General features: G+C 42.4%; 1 protein-coding gene across 1 annotated transcript in view; it reads right to left on the bottom strand.

Annotated features, from left to right (window-relative positions):
* Nucleotides 1-1,295: 1,295 nt before the first annotated feature.
* zfhx3 (zinc finger homeobox 3) overlaps nucleotides 1,296-21,520 on the bottom strand; it is a 177,903-nt gene continuing 157,678 nt past the window's right edge. Inside the window, 5 exon segments of the mRNA XM_036586788.1 lie at nucleotides 1,296-8,253; nucleotides 8,678-14,161; nucleotides 14,364-14,481; nucleotides 19,598-19,798; nucleotides 20,232-20,374. Coding sequence (XP_036442681.1) covers nucleotides 6,542-8,253; nucleotides 8,678-14,161; nucleotides 14,364-14,481; nucleotides 19,598-19,798; nucleotides 20,232-20,374 — 7,658 coding nt within the window. The 3' untranslated portion in view covers nucleotides 1,296-6,541.

Raw genomic sequence — 21,520 nt, forward strand, 5'->3', positions numbered from 1 at the left:
CTGTATGAACTGTAGTGATGCAGTGTAGGGATGCACTGATGTGGGAACTGTGGGCTCATGCTGATGTCTTCATGTGCAAACTGTTGTGTGCAAAAGTTTGAACACCCCTGGTCAAATTCAATGTTTTGATGATCATCTACATGAAAATAAGTTAACATATCTTTTGCAGGGAATTCAAATTTGGCATTTATCTGCAATTTTTTCTGTTTATTTGCTGAGTTTAACATATTAGAAAAAACGAAAACATGAAATATAAAATGTGCCCTTATTTTCTTATAGTTTTATTTTTTCCTGAATATGTTAACTTCAGCAAACAAACAGTAAGTGTGCATTAAAATACGAAGAATATGATTTATTTATCCCTCACCAAGTCAACAAAGCATAATTTGACAAGGGGCACCCAAACTTTTGTATACGACTGTTAATATTTACAAATTGTAGAAATTGGCGCTGGATTATCTACGTCCTGGATTATCATTACAGAGAAATGTAATCTGCAGATGGTTCCAGTATACAGTATAATGAATAAATAGATATTTTAGTACTTCTGGAAGACAATAAATACATAATCAAACATAAGTTTAAAATTTGCTGTTGTCAGAAAAAAATCTCTGTTCTTTGACGTTTTTCAGTTTTTGACATAATTTGAAAATACCTGTTACCCTTTACATTGTGTGTAAATTTCATGATGAATGGACTTAAAAAAATGACCCCAATTGACCTTGAAAACAGTCTGGTTCCATTGACTTACATTAAAAGTAGAGTATATTTTTTCTTTCTCCTGTAAAGTCACCATTTTGGAGATACAAGGTTTTCTTCCGACAACAGCGAATTACATTTTTCTAAATATCTGCATATAAATATAAAATATAAAATATCTGCAGATACTGATGTGATTCAGATATCACTGTGCATCCCTAGAGATGTGGTCAGTATATTCTTATAGTCATATCCACCCTAAATACGGCAAAAAAGGCAGATGCTCCTTACACTGTGTGGATGATTATATTTAGCCATTACTGAGATACAACAGAGATGAAGTTCTGAATGCTTGATACATTCCAGTGGCACTGCAGAGAGTCTGCAAACAGTTAATGAGATCTGAGTGATGCACTTATATAGACGTATACTGTGTGCACACTGTCCTTCAGCTGTAGACAGTCTATATGTGTGAGCAGTGAAATTATTGTCCGGTGTTTTCTGGCCTATAGTCTGTGTGAGCGTTTGTGTGTGAATATGATGAAAATACATCTCCGTGAATCTCCAACCTGGAATAAAAGATTCAGAAGCCACACTGCATTTATGCTCATACTTTTTAATGTATCACAATGAGCAAGAAACATACTTGATGAAATATTTTCAAAGGAGTATATTCAATTACCATCTACAATCAACTTAACTAGGACAACAAGGTTTTTGTGACAAAAGTTTTCTTTAAAAGTCTGAAGTTCCATGTGGTTTATGTATGTTAGTCTCCATGTAATTTGGTACAGTTTGGAAATCTTCATCATATAATTACAGTAACAAAAAAGCTAACAAGACTACAGTATAGAAAAGACATCAAGAACAACATTTTTGGTTTAACTTGCTCTTTTTTGTACATTGCAAGGCTGTTTTTTCTACCCTCGGGTGGGCTACCTGGAGCCACTGAGCCGTGCTTGTGAGGCTCGAAGGAGGAATAATTCGAGAAAAAAAAGAAGAAAAAAACAAACAAAAATAAAACACAAAAAAAAAGCATTAAAAAAAATTGTGGCACCAGGAGTCACGAAAGGAACAGGGAGCTCCAGTAGCAGTTTGTCTTTGAAATTGGAGCTTATGTGTAGTTTTTTTTGTTTGGTTGCTTGTTAAGTTTGGTTGTTAATTTTGGTTGCGTTGCTTTTTTTTGTGTTGAACAGCTTCCTCAGGAATGACAGCCGAGAAAGCCCCTCCCCCCTCCGACAGCGAGTCCTTTTTTAGCGATGGATCGATGAGATCGGGCCGGCTCCAGGTCAGGTGCAGGCCGGTGCCGGCGGTTTGACCGGAGGACGTCGTCCGTCCATCGGTGAGACGAGCAAGAAGAAATGAAACAGGTAGCAACACCATGAACTGGGAGAAAAAAGAGGCATGTGGTACTGTCCGTCCCGTTCAGAAGTGTGGAAAATGTCCATCAAAGTAGATGCAGAACTAGAGCGAGAGAGAGAGAGAGAGAGAGAGAGAGAGAGAAAAGGTGGCCACTCCAGCCACTGAAGTTCAGCGTAACCCAGATTTATTCCTCTCCGTGTCGCGCATGTCCACTAGTTGCAGAGTCTATTCCCATAGGCAAATTGTCAGTAATTAAATAATGACGTGATATCGGAGGCGCGCCTTGTCCCTGCCTTTGGCTCCCATGCCCAGTTTTGGTGTGCCAACAGCCTTCTCAGACATTTCACTGACATCTCCCACGCTTCCCAGAGTTCAGTTCTCTTTGTTTTTCCTTCTTTGTCATTTAGAACAACAAAAAAAACAAAAAAAAAGATGTCTTCTTTAAATATATCTATATCTGTATACATGTTTTTTTTCACAGTGGGCAAAAGGATGACCTCTACAGCAAAACCTGCCTTCTTTCTCTCTTTGCAAAATGTCCACAAAAATCAAGTATCCCAATGAGAGTCGATGTATCTCAGTCGTGTGTCGTGTTGTGCCACAATAAATATACACTCACCAGGGGCACCAACTGAAATTCTTTTTTTTTACGTTTCAACTGCATTATGCTTTGGCCACATTCATATATTTCATGAAAGTAACAGTAATTGTATAAAAAGAAAACAATAGCAAAAAAACTGCTCAGTGCTTCAGCATCATTTCCTCCACGTAACAGTTATTGTAACGTTCCCAAATCTTCACCCTCGTACTGAAGATCCAGCTTTGCAGTTCTGAACGATTTTGGTGTGAAATAAAAGTGGAAAATAGAACAAAAAGTATGAAAGAAAAAAAAAAAACTCGGCTCTTAAGAAACACGCACACAGTCCATGCTGGCAGAGTTGATTGTGAGGACCCTTGTGAGGACCCTCACCAGAGCCCATAAAGAATAAAACAGAACACATTGGAAGCAAGAGATCAACAGTGTAGAAAAAAAAAAGACAAAACAGGAACATACTTACACCATAAAGTGGCCAGGTCATAGAATAAGAAAAACAAAAAATAAAAATAAACAAAAATCTGCCATTCAAATTTAAAGCTGGTGTTAAAACGTTAATTTACGTATATGAGGAGAATTTAATATACAGAACATAAAATAACATACAAATAGTTATAGGAAAATAATAAATGTCTGACCTTATCTGAAACGAAAGTCGAAGCAAAAGCATTTAAAAATAAACTATACATCAGGATTCTTAAAAATAATTATGAACAGTATTTTTCGAACAGGATTGGAGAGGAGTGGCAAGCTTGCAGATCAAATCAACCTAATTTCAACAGCATGCGCAAGTATTAACACCAAATCACATCGCTCTGCAAGACGTAACACTTTTTTTTTTTTAAACACACTTCCGAGATTGCGGCAATGTATCATGTAGGCCAAATACACTTGCTATACATCTGTGGCCGAAATAAAAATCAGAAAGCGGTTATTCACAAATTTAAACATTTCTTAGTTTTGGTAAGGATATAAAAAAAAATCTTTTTACGAAAAGGTGGTGGGGGGGGGCATTTGGATTAAACGGAACCATTCCCATCGCGATGAGTTGGAGTGAGAGACCACTTTGGACATAAAGGCAGAAACATACCTTATCACCATCCGAAACAAGGGACACCTTCAGGAAAACAAAAAAACAAAAAAGAAAAAAAAACTTTTTCCAGTCTTATAATGCTTTGGAATGAAGATGTCCCTTGGAAACCTGTAATAGACATAACGTGCATGAAAATGGCTTTACACCCTGCAGAAACCTGGGGCAAGTCCCTACGTGATTTTCCAGGAGGGGAGGCCGCCACTCCAGACTTTATTTTTTTGTTCGCGAAACAGCCTTTATTTCCTTCTGAGACTCTTTATAGATGGAGAGGCATGATGACACTAGACCAGTGAGACGTGTAAGTACCAGATGTATTACAATATGTACATTTTTGGTAACCACTATTACATGATGATCTATTTCAAGTGAGAAGAACAAAAAACAGAAAAGCTTTAACCCCGCTGCAGGGACTTTAACTCCCTACAACACGCACTTCAGAATGAGGGGAATCAAACGGTGAAGTTCAGTACACAACACCTTACAGTCACCTTAGAAATGAGAGAAAACTAGAATAGAACTCAGATTCAATAAAAAGAAAACAGAAGCTGTCCTTGATTAAGAAATCAAACGGTTGGTATTTGGAATGCACTGTTCTTTACAAACGTAATAGATCATTGGCTTTTGACATTGGTCTGCTCAAAAAAAAAAGAGAGAAAAAGACAAAAAGAAGGAACAAAAAGCAAAAAATGTCATTTGGAACATATATTCACAGTCTTCAGAGTTCCGTTTTTGCAACGAGAAGAAAAAAAATATGTCGCAGAGGCAGGGAAATGGTTTATTGGTTGGTTGTTTTTTTTCATTAAAGCTTAGCCAAAAAAGCAAAATGAGCATGCATCTAGGTATTCTTCTTTTCAAAAATCTACATTAGCAGCAAAACGTATGTCCTCAAAGACCAGACCTTATACATTTTCTTTAAAAAAAACAAAACGACGACAAAAAAAAAGGATCTCGTGTGACAGAAGAGTTAAACAAAGAGATTCTCAACTTCTATCTTACAAACTGCAATGGCTCTGTAATGGTGCTACTCCACAATGCAAGGACAAGGGTCCTTTTTTGGTTTTTGGTATTCTTGGTATTTCACGTAAAAAAGCCACCGGTCTGCTTGCAAAGAAGCAAAGACGGCAGCTCTGATGCGTACTCCTTTTATTTTAAAACTTTGTTTTCTTTCCTTAAAAACAGCAACAAATTCTCAAGTATAAAGAAGCCTCTTTTCTCATCTTTATGCACCAATGGTGAAAGTGTTTAGTCTTTGGATTTTCTTTTCGTTTTAAAGCGTGAATTATTATTATTCTTTTCATTTTCATTTATGACAACAACGAAAGAGCGTAAATTAAAAAAAAGCCTATAACAGACTGCAGCCACACTGCATGAAATACAAAAAAGAAAATCTGCTTTGCAGTGCTAAAGGAGAAGAATCTCCTAATCTACAAATGCAGAGAGGAAAAAAACAGACAAAAATAAACGAACGAACAAAGAAAGGAGGGAGTAACACAGAAAGACAGGGATAAAGTAAGTCAGACAACTGTAAGTGCACAATAAAAGGTAACACAAAGATAACTGAATAATCATTTTTGAAAACGCACCCCGGATCTCTTTTCTCTTTTTGGTCAGTGCTGCACCGACCATCGAAGGAGAGAAAACCCTCACGAAAACACGAGGGATTCTGCCAAGTCTGTCGGTGGCAGTCGGGTGAACAAAATCCAAGAAGCTGTGGATTTGACAGAAATAAAGTTTAGATCAGTTCCTGTTCCTTAATCTAGTCTATTGGAATGACCAAGACAACATCAAATGAAGCGCCTTAAGGTTGGACAATACAAAAGCTAAATGTACACAAAGATTTTTCAGTCTACCATACTGTTTAAATTCATTTCCAATGCAACAATCTACTTAACACCAAAATGTTTATATCTATCATAAATACAGAAAGTTTTTTTCCTTAAAACAAAAAAAAATCTTTTTTTTTCCCTCACCAACAAGTCTGCAATGCTCTTCGTGTCTGGGTATAGTGGGATTAGTTATTCTTCTATTTAAAAGAATTTAAAAGGTTTACAACCAGCAGTTCAGCTACCCATTTGAATGCCCAGAAAGCTATGTCTTTAAGTTAGTATCACTTCCAAATACTTTCTGTCAGTAAAAGTAACACAACAGAAACGTTTTTAAGGAACAAAATGAATAAAATAATGATTTTTTTGTAACATAAAAAAGGTTGTGAGCTGTTGACCTGAGAATAAAATAGACATTACATTATTCTTTTTTTTCTTTAGCAAGCCATTGGTATTTGAATGCTTAGATAGCAAGAAAACTGTAAGACTATTCTCCCATACAGTACATACTGGCTTTGTGTAACTGTGCTATTAGGTGGAAATACTTCTGCAGACAACGGACAGCTTGTTATCTCATTCTTTGTATAGACAGGTTCTGGGGCCGTTTGACTTTGAGGCAGTCCATTGCAATACAGCGTTCCCCTAGCAATATCCACGTGTTAACCGCAGCGTTCTTTATTAATTCATATATATATATATATAAAAATGTATATATATATATAAAGCTATATATATTTGAGTTGAAATAAACTAAAACCAGCATGTTGATATGGGAAAACAATCCACTAACGTTTAAATTTTTGGTTACAAGCTTTGGAATTGCAGTTAGTCTTTACACATCTTTTTCTGAAATTGGTTTGTATACTTTTAAACATATTTTAAACATTGCTGCTTTTTTTTTACTTCTGTGTTTTATTCTTTTTTTTTGTCTTTTGTGTGTTTTAAATATTGTCCATCACCGAAAGCTCTTTACAATCTGATGGAGTCTGTTCCTACACTAGCCATATTACTACTACAACTATCACTGTCTTTGAGACAACCGGGCTGTTGCGGCTCCTCTGCCGACCGGCCCAGCCTGTCCGCTGACTTCTGACTGCTATCAGAGTCAGATTCGTCGGTAAAGACGTCTGTTGGTATCGAGGTCTGAACCCCTGAGGTGCTCAATGAACTTGAGGTAACCGTTGAAGGTGAGGATACTGGAGGAAAAGAAGACGATGTAGAAGGAGTGGCGTTGGACTTCCCAGCTAAAGCTCTAGAGAAAGAGGCCTGGGGCCAGGGTTTGCTGGCAGCTGTGGCATTCAGGGGGGCAGCCGTGGAGGAGGAGCACGAAGATGCAGACACAGATGAGGACGGCGTGGCGTTTGACGTTGTTGGCGGGGGAGATGGGGTGTTGTTTGGGTGAGTGACAGACTGCGAGGTAGATGCGGTGTTAGGATCGGGGAAGCAGGCTGAAGAGTGAGGTAATAAACTAGTAGCGTGCTCTTTGGCATTTCTGGCTGATCGCGTGATTGTTCTGTGTTTGTGCAAGGCTGAATCCAGGTGTTGACTGAGCGCTTTGTCCCCGTCCAGAGTGGTGTTACAGGGCAGGCAGTCATAGAGGCCACCCTCGGCTGCACTGCCACTGGTGGGGACCCGAAGCAACATCTCTTGCATGTTTGCCACAGACTGACCGAAAAAGCAGATCGACTTGAGGTGGCTGATCGCCGCTTCCTCCTTGCTGAAAACAGCTTGACATTTGCGGCACGCCAGCCGGTACTGAACTTTGGGGACAATGTATTGGTCAAGAAGAGGGTCTGCACCTTTACCATCCACTTCATGCTGCTCAGGGGGTAGGTTATTGTGAGAAGAAGAGGTATCAACCGGGGGAGTGCCTTTCTGCTCCTCTGTTTTTACTGGATCTTTGGCAGAATCTTTACGGTCCACCGAGGGCTGAGAAGGGGCTGGAGTTTGGCTCGCTTTGGGTTGCTGGATTTGCTGAAGCTGCCGCTGTTGCTGCTGAAGTGCCTCCTGAAGGCTCTGCTGATATTGCTGGTAATGCTGGAGCAGGGATCCTGGTGACAGCCCCATCAGGGCCTGTGATAAAGCTGGGTTGTAGGGGAAAAGACTTTCCATACCATACATAGGCTGAAGATATCCACCTTGAAGAGCTCCTGGAATCTGGGGGGCGTAATATGGAGAAAAACCTGGCATAAAATAGGGCAGGAACTGGCTGGTAAGCAGAGCTGTTGGATCTGATGCTAAAGCGGCCTGCAGAGCTTGAAGCTGGGCAGGATCGACCACATACTCCATACCAGGAGTTGGCATCGAGGTGGCCGGAACTGCTGTGTCTGGTTTTTCCTTCTTGGCGCTGGCAGCAGAAGTGGAGGGAGCAGGAGTTCCTCCAGTTGACGATGGTGTGGTGGACTTCTCAGCCTTCTCCTTGGGCTTCTCTTTCTCCCTGGCCCTTTCAGTTTCACGCTCTTTGGGAGGATGCGGGCCTGGTTGGGTGGTCAGGGAGTTTGATGTGGATGTGGTTGTAGTACTTGAGTGGGCAACAGAAGTGCTGGCCTGAGCTGGGCTGGGGGAGGCCAATGAGGAAGAGGAAGGGATCTTGTTGGGTAAACCAGATGTTGGGAGACTAGGTGAGGGTACACTGGCACCAGGCATGTTCAGGATGTTCGGAGGTTTCGGAGGGGTTAAAGCTAAAAGAAAACAGCACAGAATTGATATGAATGAAATAGTGAAGTACAAAAGGATTATTAGTAGATACCACGGGGTTGTATTCTTCACAGAAACACTGCATAGTTTCATTACATCTTAAAAGATGTCGCTGTCGGAACAAAACCTTTTGTCTCCAAAATGATAACTTTACAGGAGAAGTAAAAACTTATTTTACATCAATGAAACCAGAACTATTTCCAGGTAATTTCTTTTGGTCCATTCATGATGAAATTTGCACACAGTATAAACGGCAACAGGCATTTTCAAATGATGTCAAAAAAGACCAAAGTGGAGATAAGAGGTTTTGTTCCGACAGCAGCAATTTCTTAATGTTTGTTAATGTAAGCTACTTTATTTATGTTGCATTTGAATGCTGTGTTGTTAATTACTGAGTCAATAGCATACCTGAATTGGATGAGTTAAAGCCAGGAAGGGAAGGGCTTCCAACACCGGGCAAGAGGACAGGGGGTATCCCTTGCAGATTTGAATAGGCTGACTGCAGATTCAGGGCTTGCAAGGCAGGACTGTCAAACATCCCTTGTTGCTGCATGGCTTGTTGTTGTGCCAGTCCAAGGACCTCATTGGCTTTCTTGATACGATCCATCTCTTGTTGGGCCATGAGTTGACGAACAGTGGCTGGGTCAAAGTACTCTTTCTCTTTGTCAAGCTGGCTTCCAATTGTATCCTTTACTTTGGAGATATGTTGCTGGGAGAAGATATGGTCCCGCACTGAGAGACGTGCACTGTACTTAACACCACACAAAGTGCACTCCGTCTTAGGTCCCTCATAAGAGGTCTGGTTGATGCCAAAGTGTTTAGCCATACTGAGTTTCGCCTTCTTTTCCTTAGCGCGAGCATTCTGGAACCAGACTTGTACGACTCTCTTTGGAAGTCCGATTTCATTGCCGAGTACCTCACACTCCAACATAGTAGGGGTCCTGTAATCGCTAAAGCAGGACTTGAGCACTTTCAGCTGGAGGTTAGTCATCTGAGTTCGGAAACGCTTTTGACCAGGCCTGTCTCCACTGTCAATGCTTCTACTACCAGATGCCCCAGGGCTTGGTGAGCAAGGATCAGCTAAACTAGATGTTTCGCTGTAATCCACCATATTTTCATTTTCAAAGTCTTTCGCATAATAACTTGTTGCAGGACTCACTAGTCCTGAAGACATCTGGTCATCATTCTCAAGAGATGGGACTGTTCCCCCAGTCTTGGACAAGAAATCTCCACTGTTGTGGCTATGCTTCGCATCAGCACTGTCATTGTCAACATTAGCCTCATCACCTGTGGTGGTATCGGTGATTGCGGTGTTTACAGAAGAACAATCATCATTATCAAGCTTGCTCTGGTCAAAGCTCATGTTTACTGAGGACATGGTTGGGCTTTCAAACTCCTCCATTCCCTCAACCTTGATAGATGTTGGACTTAAAAGTGCCCTTGGAGACAAATCCATGTTTTTACTTACAGGTGACAAGGATGAGCAGTGAGCATCACTGTTAGAAGTGCCCAGATGAGCATAAGTAGCAATATCCTGAGGATCCATCTTCATGTGCATGCCTTCCTGTTCAGATACTAAACCAGCAAGTGTTAAGTTGTAACCAGCACGCTTTGCCTCATGCCAGTGACGTGAACGGATGTGGGCTTCCAGAGCAGTTTTAGCTTTAAAGAGGGCCCGACAAAAAGGGCAACGGCGATGGGCTTGAGCTGGCCCAACAGCCCGAAACTGCCCTTTTCTTTCCCTGGCCCTGGTGTTTTGAAACCATACTTGCACCACCCGTTTTTTGAGCCCTACTTCATGAGCAATATGGTCAAGCATTTTTCGGGTGGGATTAGAGTCTAGTAAATATTTTTGGTACAGAATCTCAAGCTGCTCAGGTGTAATAGTGGTTCGAAGACGTTTATCTCTTTGTGGTTCCTCTCCACTATTCGTACTGTCATTTTCACCTGGACTAGTGCCTGCTTTCTCCTCCAGTTTCCTCTTTAGAGAGTTCATGGTGGATGTAGGAGTTGATGGAGAAGTGGCAGAGTTGCTGGGTATTTGAGGCAAAGCACCGGCAAGAGGCTGGCTAGCTAGCAGAGGATTACTAGGATCAAATAACATAAAAGACATGTTCATTGAGCGATCCAAGAACTGGGGGTGAATAAATTGGTTTTGAACACTCAGGAAATGGAGCTGCTGGTGTTCTTGCCAGTGTTCGAATGAGGGGAAGGCAAGCTTGCACTGTTCACACTGGTAAGGAATCATCTGGGCCAGCTGCTGCTGTGATGCAGTGGCTAAATGTGGATTGAGGGCCATCAGGGTACTTTGGGATGGAGTCTGGCTGGTGTGAGAGGCTGAGGCTGAAGACCCACTGTGCTGTTGCTGCTGGGAGAGGGAAGGTGAAGAAAGCTTTGTGTTCTTTGAGGCTATATGAACCTTTTCCTCTCGTGGTGGTCTCTGCGGTGGAGTCTCAGGTGGGTGACTGCTTTCCTGTTTCAGTGATGACTGCTCTCTTTGGGCCAAGGATGTTTCTGCAGAGTTTTTGGATTTCTCATCAAAAGTGTTTGATGTGCTAGCAGGGGCAGCTTCAACCTTCTCAGATGTCATGGGAGAGAAAGACGAGGAAGAAGGTGGAAGAGGGCAAAGACTTGAAGATGATGGCATCGGTGTGTGACCTGATGACCCAGAAGGCGTGTAGTATTCATGTAAGTGATCAATAGAGTCCTCGTTTTGACTGTCATATTGTCCTTCTTCATCTTCATCTTTGTAACAAAGCTTCTTTTGATGTTTAATGAGGTCAAATATGCGCTGGAAGACCAGGCTGCATTTCTTGCACTGATAGTTTAAGTTGGTAGTACGAATGTATCGATCATTGGATAACTCACGTCGTTCACCTTCTTTTGCTCCATCGCCCTGGTTCTCATAATTTTTACGGGCTTTCTGTCTGGCGTTCTGGAACCATACAACAATGACTCGAGTTGGTAGGCTCAGAAGATTGGACAGCTGCTCGAATTCATCGTCTTTAGGGTAGGCATTGGCATCAAAGAAATCTTGCAGTACTCTAAGCTGGTAGTCTGAAAACCGTGTTCTTGAGGATCTCTTACTGCCACAGGACTCCTGTCTTTGGGGTTCAGGGGAAGGTGGCTTAGAATCAATTTTGACGTCCTCCAGAGTGGTAATAGGTGGATTGTTGAAGTTGTAGGGTGAGTCTTTGTTGCGTTGTCGCTCTTTAAAAAGAGTATTCCGAAACCAGTGCTTGATGACCTTCTGTGGAAGTCCTGACTTGTCTGCCATTTCCTTTATTTGTTCCTCATTTGGTGAGTTGTTGATGTCAAAGTACTGTCGCAGAACCCTTAGTTGGTCATCTGTTATACGTGTGCGGGGTCTTTTGCTCTGTTGCTGCAGCATTGCAGGTGTGAGTTGCTGCTGATACAGTTGTGCAAGATCAGTGGCAAGACCTGGTTCAACAGCTGGCAACTGGGCAGGAATTTGAGAGGGTAGGGACTGGAGAGACATAGGCTGCATCATGAGTGGAGAAAAGAGAGGAAGATCCATTGGCATTGGAATTTGAGCAAGTGGACCTGGAGGCTGTGGGGTCGGGGCAGTTGGCGGAGTGAGTGCGGGTGCAGAGACGGGTATATTTGGTGTCGGTGCCCTCTGTGGAGGTGGCGGGGGTGGCGGTGGCGGGGGAGGAGGGGGTGGTGGGGGAGGAGCAGCCTCAGGTGTCTGTGGTCTTAGTGGGTACAACTTGTCATACTGTTCTCTATACTCCTTGGCAAATCTCTCTAGTGATCTAAAAGGGAAGAAGGCCTGATGGATGTGCTCCTGGTGACTCTTCAGGATTAAAATGTTGGAGAAGAGCTTACCACAGGCCTCACACTCCAATTTCTCCAGTCCCTCAACAGGATCAACCACTCTAGTGATGCCACCTGGCACACTTGATCCAGATACAGATCCTGTGGGCTTTCTCTGAGCTTTTTGTTTGTTCTCATTGTACTGAATCACCAGTTCAAATCCGAAATTCTCCAACAACACTTTGGTGGCATTGCCACGAGCATCTGATGCAATTCGTGGTGGAGGGAATCCAGTGTCCTGATTCACATTAGTTACAGCCTGTGGTGCATCTTTCTTCTCTTTGGACTTTGAATTGTCTGAGAGATCCTTTGGAGTATGATCCTCTGTTTTATCATTCATTTCTTTATCCTTTGGCAGCTCTCTGTCCTTCTCACTATGAGCAACTAGCGACTTTGGTTTTTTGTCTACTGAATGCGAGAGAGATGCACTCTGTTGAAGTAAAGCCATTTGGCTCGAGGCCTGGGAGTGCGAATGAGCTTGGTGCTGTTGCTGAAGGTGGTGGTGTGTCAATTGCTGTTGTAAACAGCTCTGTTGGGCTTGCTGTGCCTGGTTCTTCTGTTCCTCCAATAGTGATGCAGCAGAGCCACTTAAGTTCAGAGAACTGTTCAGGTTAATTTCTGGATTTAACTGGAATTCAGCCCCAGGGATATAGAAAGGAAACAGCAGCTGCTGCTGTTGAAGTGGCAGAAGAGCATCTGTTGTCATTGGGAAGTGCTGTAGTAGGGGGTTAAAGAGCTGGGACTGAAGTAGGGCCGCTTGCTGCTGGAGCTCTTGTTGGAGCTGGGCCTGGGCTTGTGCTTGAGCCTGAGCCAGCTGCTGCTGTTGGAGCTGCTGCTGGTGGCCTCTTGAGGACAACATGTCTGCAAACTTCTTTTTCTTTACATCCTGGTTCTCAGAGGGAGAAGGATGACAAGCTGAGTTAGACATGCTCTCAAGGCTGTGAGACTGACTAAGGTGGTTTCCTCCCAGGATGCTGTGTGCTGTCTGAACGTTTGCTGGAGAACAGCTGTTGTTGTTAGAGCTGGTTGTTGAGTTAGTGGGTGGGACAGGGCTGGGGGTGGAAGTGCTGTTAGAGGTGCCTCCACTTAAACTGCCACTGCTGACAGAGCTGGAACTGCCACCAGCTGCTTCAAGTTTGGCTGCCCTAGCTTTAGTCTGGTGGAGGACAGAGCGCATATGAATCTCCAGTGTAGAGCTCTGGCTATATGCAACATTGCAAGTGCTGCACTTGAAGGGCTTATTATCAGGGCTGCTGGTTGGCTCTGGCTGACCTGTGGTGGATTCCTGCAGGGCCCGTTTCACCTTGTGCAAGTGTGACACAGAGTTATAATGCACGAGAAGAATATTCTTCTGGGTAAAAGACTCTTTGCATACTGTACACTTGAAAGGACGAGAAGGATCTAAGAACTTTTCCATGGTGAAATTCGGACCTTTTCTAAACGGGAGTGCTCGCTTGGGCTCTGATCCAGAATCCTCTTGCAAGGATCCTGAATCACTGCCTGTTGGGCTCTGTTTTTCCTCAGGATCACTCTCTTCTCCTTCTTTCTCATCCTCAATCAGACCTGCTTGGTCTTCTCCAAGCGAAGGGTCACCCATAACCATTAGGTCTCCATTCATTAGCAAGCCTCCATATAGTTGCTGAATGTCAGCTTCGCTCAGTTCAAGGTGACTAGTCTCCAAGTGCTTCTTCAAGGCCTGTAGAGTCCTGAAACTCCGCTGGCAGAGACAACACATGGTAGCTGCTCGGATAACATGATACTGGGAATGCAGCTGCAGCTTCTCTATCGTCTTGAATGCCAGACTACACTGGTTGCAACGGTACTTGTAGACGTGACGATCAGAGACTGGCAGCTGAGGCCTTTTGTTGTGGACCTCATTGAAGTGCATCTGAAGCGCATTAGAGGATTTGAATACTTGGTTACAGCCTTTCTTCCAGCATAGGAATCCAGTAGTGTCTTCTCTTGACGGCTGCTGATCTTCAAGAGGTGACTTGCGAGCTTCAATTATATCTGTGGCCATAGAAATTCCTTTCTCAGGCTCAACATCTGTAGTCTCTGTAATGAGAAACAGGAACACCTGTCAGTATTCTAAAACTACACTGTTTATGTGTAGATAAATAAAATGATTACACTGTATTTGAATCATTGTGAACTCATAATGTTCACATGAATACAGAAAATACACTGGTATTCATCTTTTACAAATAAACGGCAGATATCCCCCCTCTACCCAGACAAAACACTTCAACATTCTTACCTGCTTGTTTCTTTGTGTCATCAGAGGTTGAGTTGGACAAGGATGTATTTTGAGCCTCTCTCTCTGGTCCAGGGACTGGTATGAACATGCTTGCTGGCAGCGCCTCTGACGTTGCCACCTGGAAAATAAAACACAAGGTGTGTCGCAGGTTAATTAAGGGCCTTTAACTACAGCCTCTGTTTGGAATGCAAGAATGTATTTTTATCATCACTAAACAGATCAGCAAATTGCACCTTTTCAAAGAAAAAAACAGCTTTTTCTTCATTAAATATTCAATACACAGTTCTTACATATAAAGGTTTGGTCAATAAAAGGTTTTGTATATATATTCTTTTCACTCAAACACATGCACTCATAGAATTCCTCTCTCACACGAAGACTAATCACATTATTTCTTTTCTACTTTATTTGCCACTCTAAGAATTTGCACTTTGATCACTCATGGTGTTTTGTCACAAGCTGGGAAAGTTCTGCTGCAGCCAATTAGTGTGATGGGCTGAGAAGCCTACCTTGGCCAGCTGAAAAGCTTATTAGGGGGCCTAATTAAATAATTCCTCCTCCTCATAAAAAGTGTATTCCCATTCCAGTGCAAGCTCGAAGTACAGAAATGCACGTCACTGGCACAGGAATTCTGGGTAATTCACTACTGTCAATTTAAGGACATATAACCACATTCCACTTAATTTGCAGTGCTCATTAAAGCCTTTTCAAGCTGGAATATTATCATTTTAAAAAATCTAATGCAAATTAGGGTATATTGCAAACAGTATGTAAAAACTTAGTAAGGGCATTAAATGCAGTTTACTTGTGTACAACAGTGAAATCTTTTTCCAACTGATTTAATTTCAGCATTTGCAAAGAATATTGATTAAAATGTGCACAACTGCAGCCAGGTTTTGCCTTGCACTCAAAAGGGTGAAGTCAATCATGTGTGAATGATAGCAGCATTCCCTGTCTTTTCAAGCGCTATTCTCTGTACATGCATGCCCCCTCACTTTCTCTCAATCGCGCTCGCTCTCTCAGAAAAAAAAAGATTACAATTCATCAAATGCTCTCATTAACCAGCTCCTATTTAACAATAATCAGTGATTGAGATTGGAAGAGGTCGGGAGATGAGGCACTGTCTGCTTCACCTTCCTTCAATTAACTCCCCAAACAGAACAATCAGCCTCACTACCCATGCAGCATTTCAATTCTTCCATCCTTCTGACCTCCCTCCTCCTCCTCTTTCTCATTCTTCCATGTCTAATTCCTATTCTCACTCTATGTTTATGCCCCTGTGTCTCAATCCCCTTTTCCCTCCTCATCTCACCATGATCTCCATCTTACAGCACTTAATGTGTGTAGAGACCCTGCCCTGCCTGATTAAATTAAAAGATGCATCATTCACAACAACAGGACTTCACATCACTCAAAGGCGATACTGCATTCTGTACATTTTATTCAAATTCTGTTTTCGTTTTTGCCCAGATTTTCGTGAGAAAGACAAGGAATCGTTAGTGAAACATACTAATCACAGTAATTCTATCCACTCGCATGGAGCGCACGGTTTAATCCAGTTCTTCTCGAAAATATAATTACAACTTCAAGTCCGCCAGAGGCAGTAAAACGTACACATACAGTGCACTAAAGGGATGCTCCTAAAACAACAACTGCCACATAAAAGCACGGTCATCAGCCTGAACCAGAGCGCATGAAGAACACAGTCCTCCAGCAAGAGCTTCTTAGTCAGGCTTGAGGTTAAGTGGAGCTGTTAAGATAGCCTTGTCCGTCACAATCTGATTAGCGCATTCAGATTCACATGGGGGGAGAAAAATAAGGAAAGAAATGCAGTCATTTGATTTCTTACTTTTATTTCTCCCACAGTCTCCTCCACACTGAAAGCAGTAAATTAATGTCACCAGTGTGGAGGGTTGCAAAAGCGAAAACAGCAGTGATTTACATTACAAAGTGGACTGTTTCTAGACAAGTGCTTCATTAGAAGACGAGAGCCAAGCGCAGAGAGTATCCCAAGGTCACTTTTAATTTGGACCGCCTAATTGGCAAACATAGTTCCAAATGGCTATCATCTAGCCAGACTGAGAATTAATGAAGCACAATTATTTTCATTACCCCTATCTAAGACAGACAGAAAATGAGACACAGAGTGAGAGAGGGAGGGAGGGATTGAAAGAGAGAGAGAAAAGAGAGAGGGGGGAGAGTGAGGAAAAGGAGCCAAATAATAATAATAATAATAATAATTTAAAAAAAGAGCAAGTGCATCTTTATGCATCATCTGCAAGAAATAAAAGTCACGTAGTTCAGAATTCATTAAGAGCGCCTGCCTGACATGTGCAAAGGGATAAAGTATCTCTACTTGTAAAAAGGTGCTGGTTTTAATGTGCATCGTATTAGCTGTGTTTCCATCATACGCCACCCTTGTAGGGGCACCGGGTGCATTATCATCTCTATAAAAGAAAAAATATTGCTACCTGCTCCTAATAATGCATTCATCATTTGCGTCTTGGCTAGAAGGCAGAGACGACTTAACTGCGTTCAGATGCAGTTTCTTTGAACGAGTGGCCAGCAAGCAATTCAGCTCCACGTGCAAACATAAACATAATTATTTCACCACTGCCAATTTGGAAAAAACAGAGCCATAAAGGCAATGCAATAACGCTCCTCTGTAGCGTTGATGGGTAATGCAACAGAACAAGGTGAGTTGCCTCAAAGGAGTTAAGAGGAGGCGACTGATGGAGGCCTTGGTGCTCCGGGATTACAGAGCTGGTGGCAAATAAGTTAAAACGGATGATGTAAGTGTTACTACTTCATATGAAAGAGTGTCCAGGATAGGAATAACCCCGATAACCACATGATCCTTTGTGAAATCTTCTTAAAACTCATGCAAATATCACAGTGTCTTCCTGCGGCATTATGTGCCACTCTCTGTGTAGCAAAATTATTATATGATTACAAAACCTGTATATGTTGTATGATCTCTGATGGAGCCAGCTTGACATTCATACTGCAGCAGCAGGGGATGCAGGTAGGGGGTTCAATATCATAAGAGCGCACCCTGTATTTATTAAACACTGTAGCATTGCTGCTTTCAATATTCACCTGAGAACAAGGCTGGGAAGTCAGAGAGTACATCTAGATAATAATATTTGCATTGTCTGGACTCGCATTTCATTAGAGGACGAACAAAAAAAAATCCTATTCATTAAATTTCAATTCATCTGTGTCCCAATTACTGGAATATATTAGTGATTGGAGTGCTTGTTTTTTCTGAATTGCTCTAGAGTGATCACCGAAACAGGAGGAATGTCAAGCCAGGGAGAGACAGAATGGGGAGGGGGGGGAGGAACTAATTATCAAACTAGCAACAGAATTATCAGGCAGGAGCAACAGTGTGTCTATATCTTGCCTTCTTTCTTTTACACACGCATGCCTTCTCTCTCTGAATTGACCGTGATATCATAATGAAAGAGGGGGGGGAAAGGGCTCATCAACAACTGGCATGTCAGTACAGCTGCTGGAGCAGAGCATCGCCCAGCTGTCCCAAACCTTTTCGCCCTATTATATCTGACTCGCAGTGAGTCAACAGGACGCCCAGGGGCCATTTCGCGATTAACAGTTTCCGTTTGTGTTTTGATTAAGCCTCAAATGTCATCAATTAGAGGGAAAAAGACAGCCCAGACAACCTCCACTCCGTTAAGGCGCGGTTAGCAAGAGGCAGTGAGTCACTCGTGCTCTTACAGCTGGGTTCGGCCCCTCACGCCATCGCCACAGGGGGGCCAGGCCACAGAGGGCCTTTGTGTACAAGCACACAGCTTTCTTACAAACAGGTAGACAAAAGAATGGACTAAGGAGGCCTTGTGTGCGCTTCTTTACCCATTGATGCTGTGACCACACAGGAGTCTTTACGGACACTGAAGGTTTTAAATTAAAATCTACTCCCACTGTTGATGGGATGACACTTACAATGGACTAATGCCATGACATTTGCCCCACCACTGTGAAGCTAGTGTGCTTGAATGATCATATGGATTTGTATTTTGAGGTTATATTTGGAGCAGGAGGTCAGAAGGAAATAACATTCATCTCCTGCGTCAGAAAACCAAGTAGCTCTGGCCACTTCTGAGAAGCACTACATTGCGTACTAGAATGCTGCTCCAGTGAGGGCAACTAATAAGCATGTACTTGCAGTACAATCGTAATTATAATGTATTAGAAAACCATCATGGAACACAAAAGACCAGGTTTTTAATAACATCAGGTCATACAGTTGAAATGGCAAATAAGTGGGGGTGCATGATCAGAATCAGCTGATATTAACAGATTTTTTAAGTTCTAATTATATGAAGCAAATAAAGTAAGCAAAGTACTACATACTGCATTTACTCTGTTGCTCGTTGTTACTTTGGCTAATAAAAAGTGCTAGAAATTAAGGATGGGAATTAGAACCCTAATCCTTACGCTTACTTTGGGTATGTTTAGTGTGATTTCTAGCTTTTTACTTAATATACAAGGAATTTGTGACATGAAACATACAATTATATGCGAAAGTTTAGGTGGCCTTGGTCAGATTACAGGGTTGTTGATGTTCTAAGTGAAAGTACACATCCTCAATAGAGAACATACTTCTGCATGTAACACACTTCTTCATTTTAATGCACAGTCGCTGTTTATTTGCTGAATTCAACAAGTTAGGCCTGTGCAAAAGTTATTGCACATTTTATATTTTATGTTTGTTTTTTCCAATTTGTTAGGCTTAGAAAATAAATAGAAACTGTGCACTAAAATTCACAGAAAAATGTCATAGTTAAGTTTGCTCCCTGTAGAGGATATTTTCCCTATGAAAAATCAACAAACCGTCATTTGACTGGGGCTGTTCAAACTTTCGTATATGACTTTATATGCATTCGTACTAGAAATGTGCTGGGATCTGTAAGATTTCCTTATAAGCCATTTCAGTAGGACGAGGAAGTGCACATCTGCGCAAGCGTTAGACTGACTCATGAGCCTGGGTGTTTTATATTAGTGTGTTTGGGTAAAGAGCCATAAACAAGAAACGGCTAATAAACATAGATGTCCAATGTGAAATTCACGTTCAGTGCACCCCTTATTTTTTTTGGTGTCACTTGAAACAACTGTAATAACCCACTGAACTTGAGGAGTGTGATATCTATGGCAACTGACATACACACACACACTGCCAAGTAAACCCTCGCTGCAGGGAAGTGGACACTCACAGTGGCTATTAGCTTGTCGACGCAGTCCGGGGCTACGCTGTGCAGGTGCGTGAGGTGGAACTGCAGGTGGATCTTGTTGTTGAGCATGTCCTGGCACAGTGGGCACCGCAGCATGGGCTGCACCGAGTGCTGGGTCATCACGTGCATCCTCAGTCTGTTCAAATCCGTATTCGTGAACTTACAGTAGGGGCACTGGTACATCTGGCAGAGAGAGAGAAGGAGAGAGAGAGAGAGAGAGATATTAGCCTCTCAAACGGAGCAGCTAAACAAGAGTAAAACGCCCCTCCTGTGCAGGGAGCAGAGGGTTAGCCGGAGAGGCCTGGCACACACTTCAAAGGCCTCTCATCTGTCAAATATCATATTGATTTTCCACCTTTTGCACAATTAGCGATGCAAGAGCAGTGGAAAAAAGAGGGAGAAATATAATCTTCAGGAAAAAAAAGCATACATAATGCAAAAAGGCCAGCTTTATTCTGAAATGGCAAAAATATCCCAGGAGCTACATTCTAGCATATTTTCTTAATTAACAGGGAAGAATAATGAGCTTTTGTGAACCTTGAGAGGTCACATAGTGAATGACTTCAAGAACTTAAAGTTGTTCTTTATACTTTAAATATATGGGCATCGTTCTCACCTGCTCTCCAGTGCTCTTCTCGGCCGTCCTGGGACGTTTGGAAGAAAGAGGGCTCTCTGAAGCCCCAGACCTTGAAGGAGGCCGCTTGGAGGGGATCGGTGACTCTGTCTGATCCCTCTCTGACTGGCTGGCTGCTGCTGCTGCTACACACACACAAAGGGAAAGAGAAACCACACGTGAGTCAGGACAAGGCAGGCAGTTGGCAGTCAATATCAGAGTAAATAAAGGCCTTTACAAGGTCTTTTTCAAACATGATATGACCATATTTATCAGTAGCAGAGTAGGCCAGCGAATGATCAGGCTACACAGGCAGCTCCCCCTCCGACCCAGTGCCGTTTCCACTGCTCCGCCCATGCCACTGAACAGAGACGCGATGCGGGCGGTCTGACGGCCTGTCTCCACAAATGTTGGATCGTTAGGACATCAGACGCTGGCATAGACGTCTAATCAAAACATTAGTTTGCCACTGCGAGCAGCTTTGGCTTCCATGCGCTCTCTGACATGGGCGTTTGAAGTGCTGCTTCAGCTGACGGATTCGCCCAACTCCACACAAGGCGAAAACATTTACGCACAACCTTGTCAGGTTTTAAGGTAAGAAAGATGCATCGCACCTAGTTCTTTTATCTATTCAGGTAGTAAGACCCCCCTACACTTCTAATTTCTACTTCTGGAGGAAATAAGATGCATTCTTTTTAATCTAGATTTCACCATGTTCCCTTCTGCAACTTTACAGAAGTAACTTTTAAAGAAATTCAGCAGGAAAAATGGTGTAAACATGATATAACTAATAGGCCCCTACCTATTAACCTAATAAATGCCCTACTACCTAATAAATGTTCTTAAATGTTTCTTGGTTATGGTTCTGGGGGAATAAATAATTCAACTGGGAATCTTTGCATTCCGTGAAACTTTAACAAAGTTCTTAAGCTTGTTTAGGAAACCTAAAGCATCCAGAGACCCCTTACTTTTAAGAGTGTATACGTGGCCTGTGCATTTCATGTGGCTTTGTGTAGGACAGCGCAGACAAAAGGTCAGCTCTGCAATCTAAACAAGGTACAGCAGAAAAAAGCTACTATGCTAAAAGGCCAGATACAACCCATTACCATCAGCATGCAGCAGCCTGGCTATGGCAGCGCGAACCTACGGCATGCATTGTTGAACAAAGGACGGAGGAGAGTAGAAAGGGCAGTAATTGGCAGGTGCTTGCTCATCTTAAACTGAAATCCCTCATTGTGCTAGCCACAGACTGTCACCGAAGTCTCTAATGTGCTCTCCTAGCTTGGCAGAAC

This window comes from Colossoma macropomum, unplaced genomic scaffold, assembly GCF_904425465.1.
Source record: "Colossoma macropomum unplaced genomic scaffold, Colossoma_macropomum, whole genome shotgun sequence".
Classification (NCBI taxonomy): Eukaryota; Metazoa; Chordata; class Actinopteri; order Characiformes; family Serrasalmidae; genus Colossoma; species Colossoma macropomum.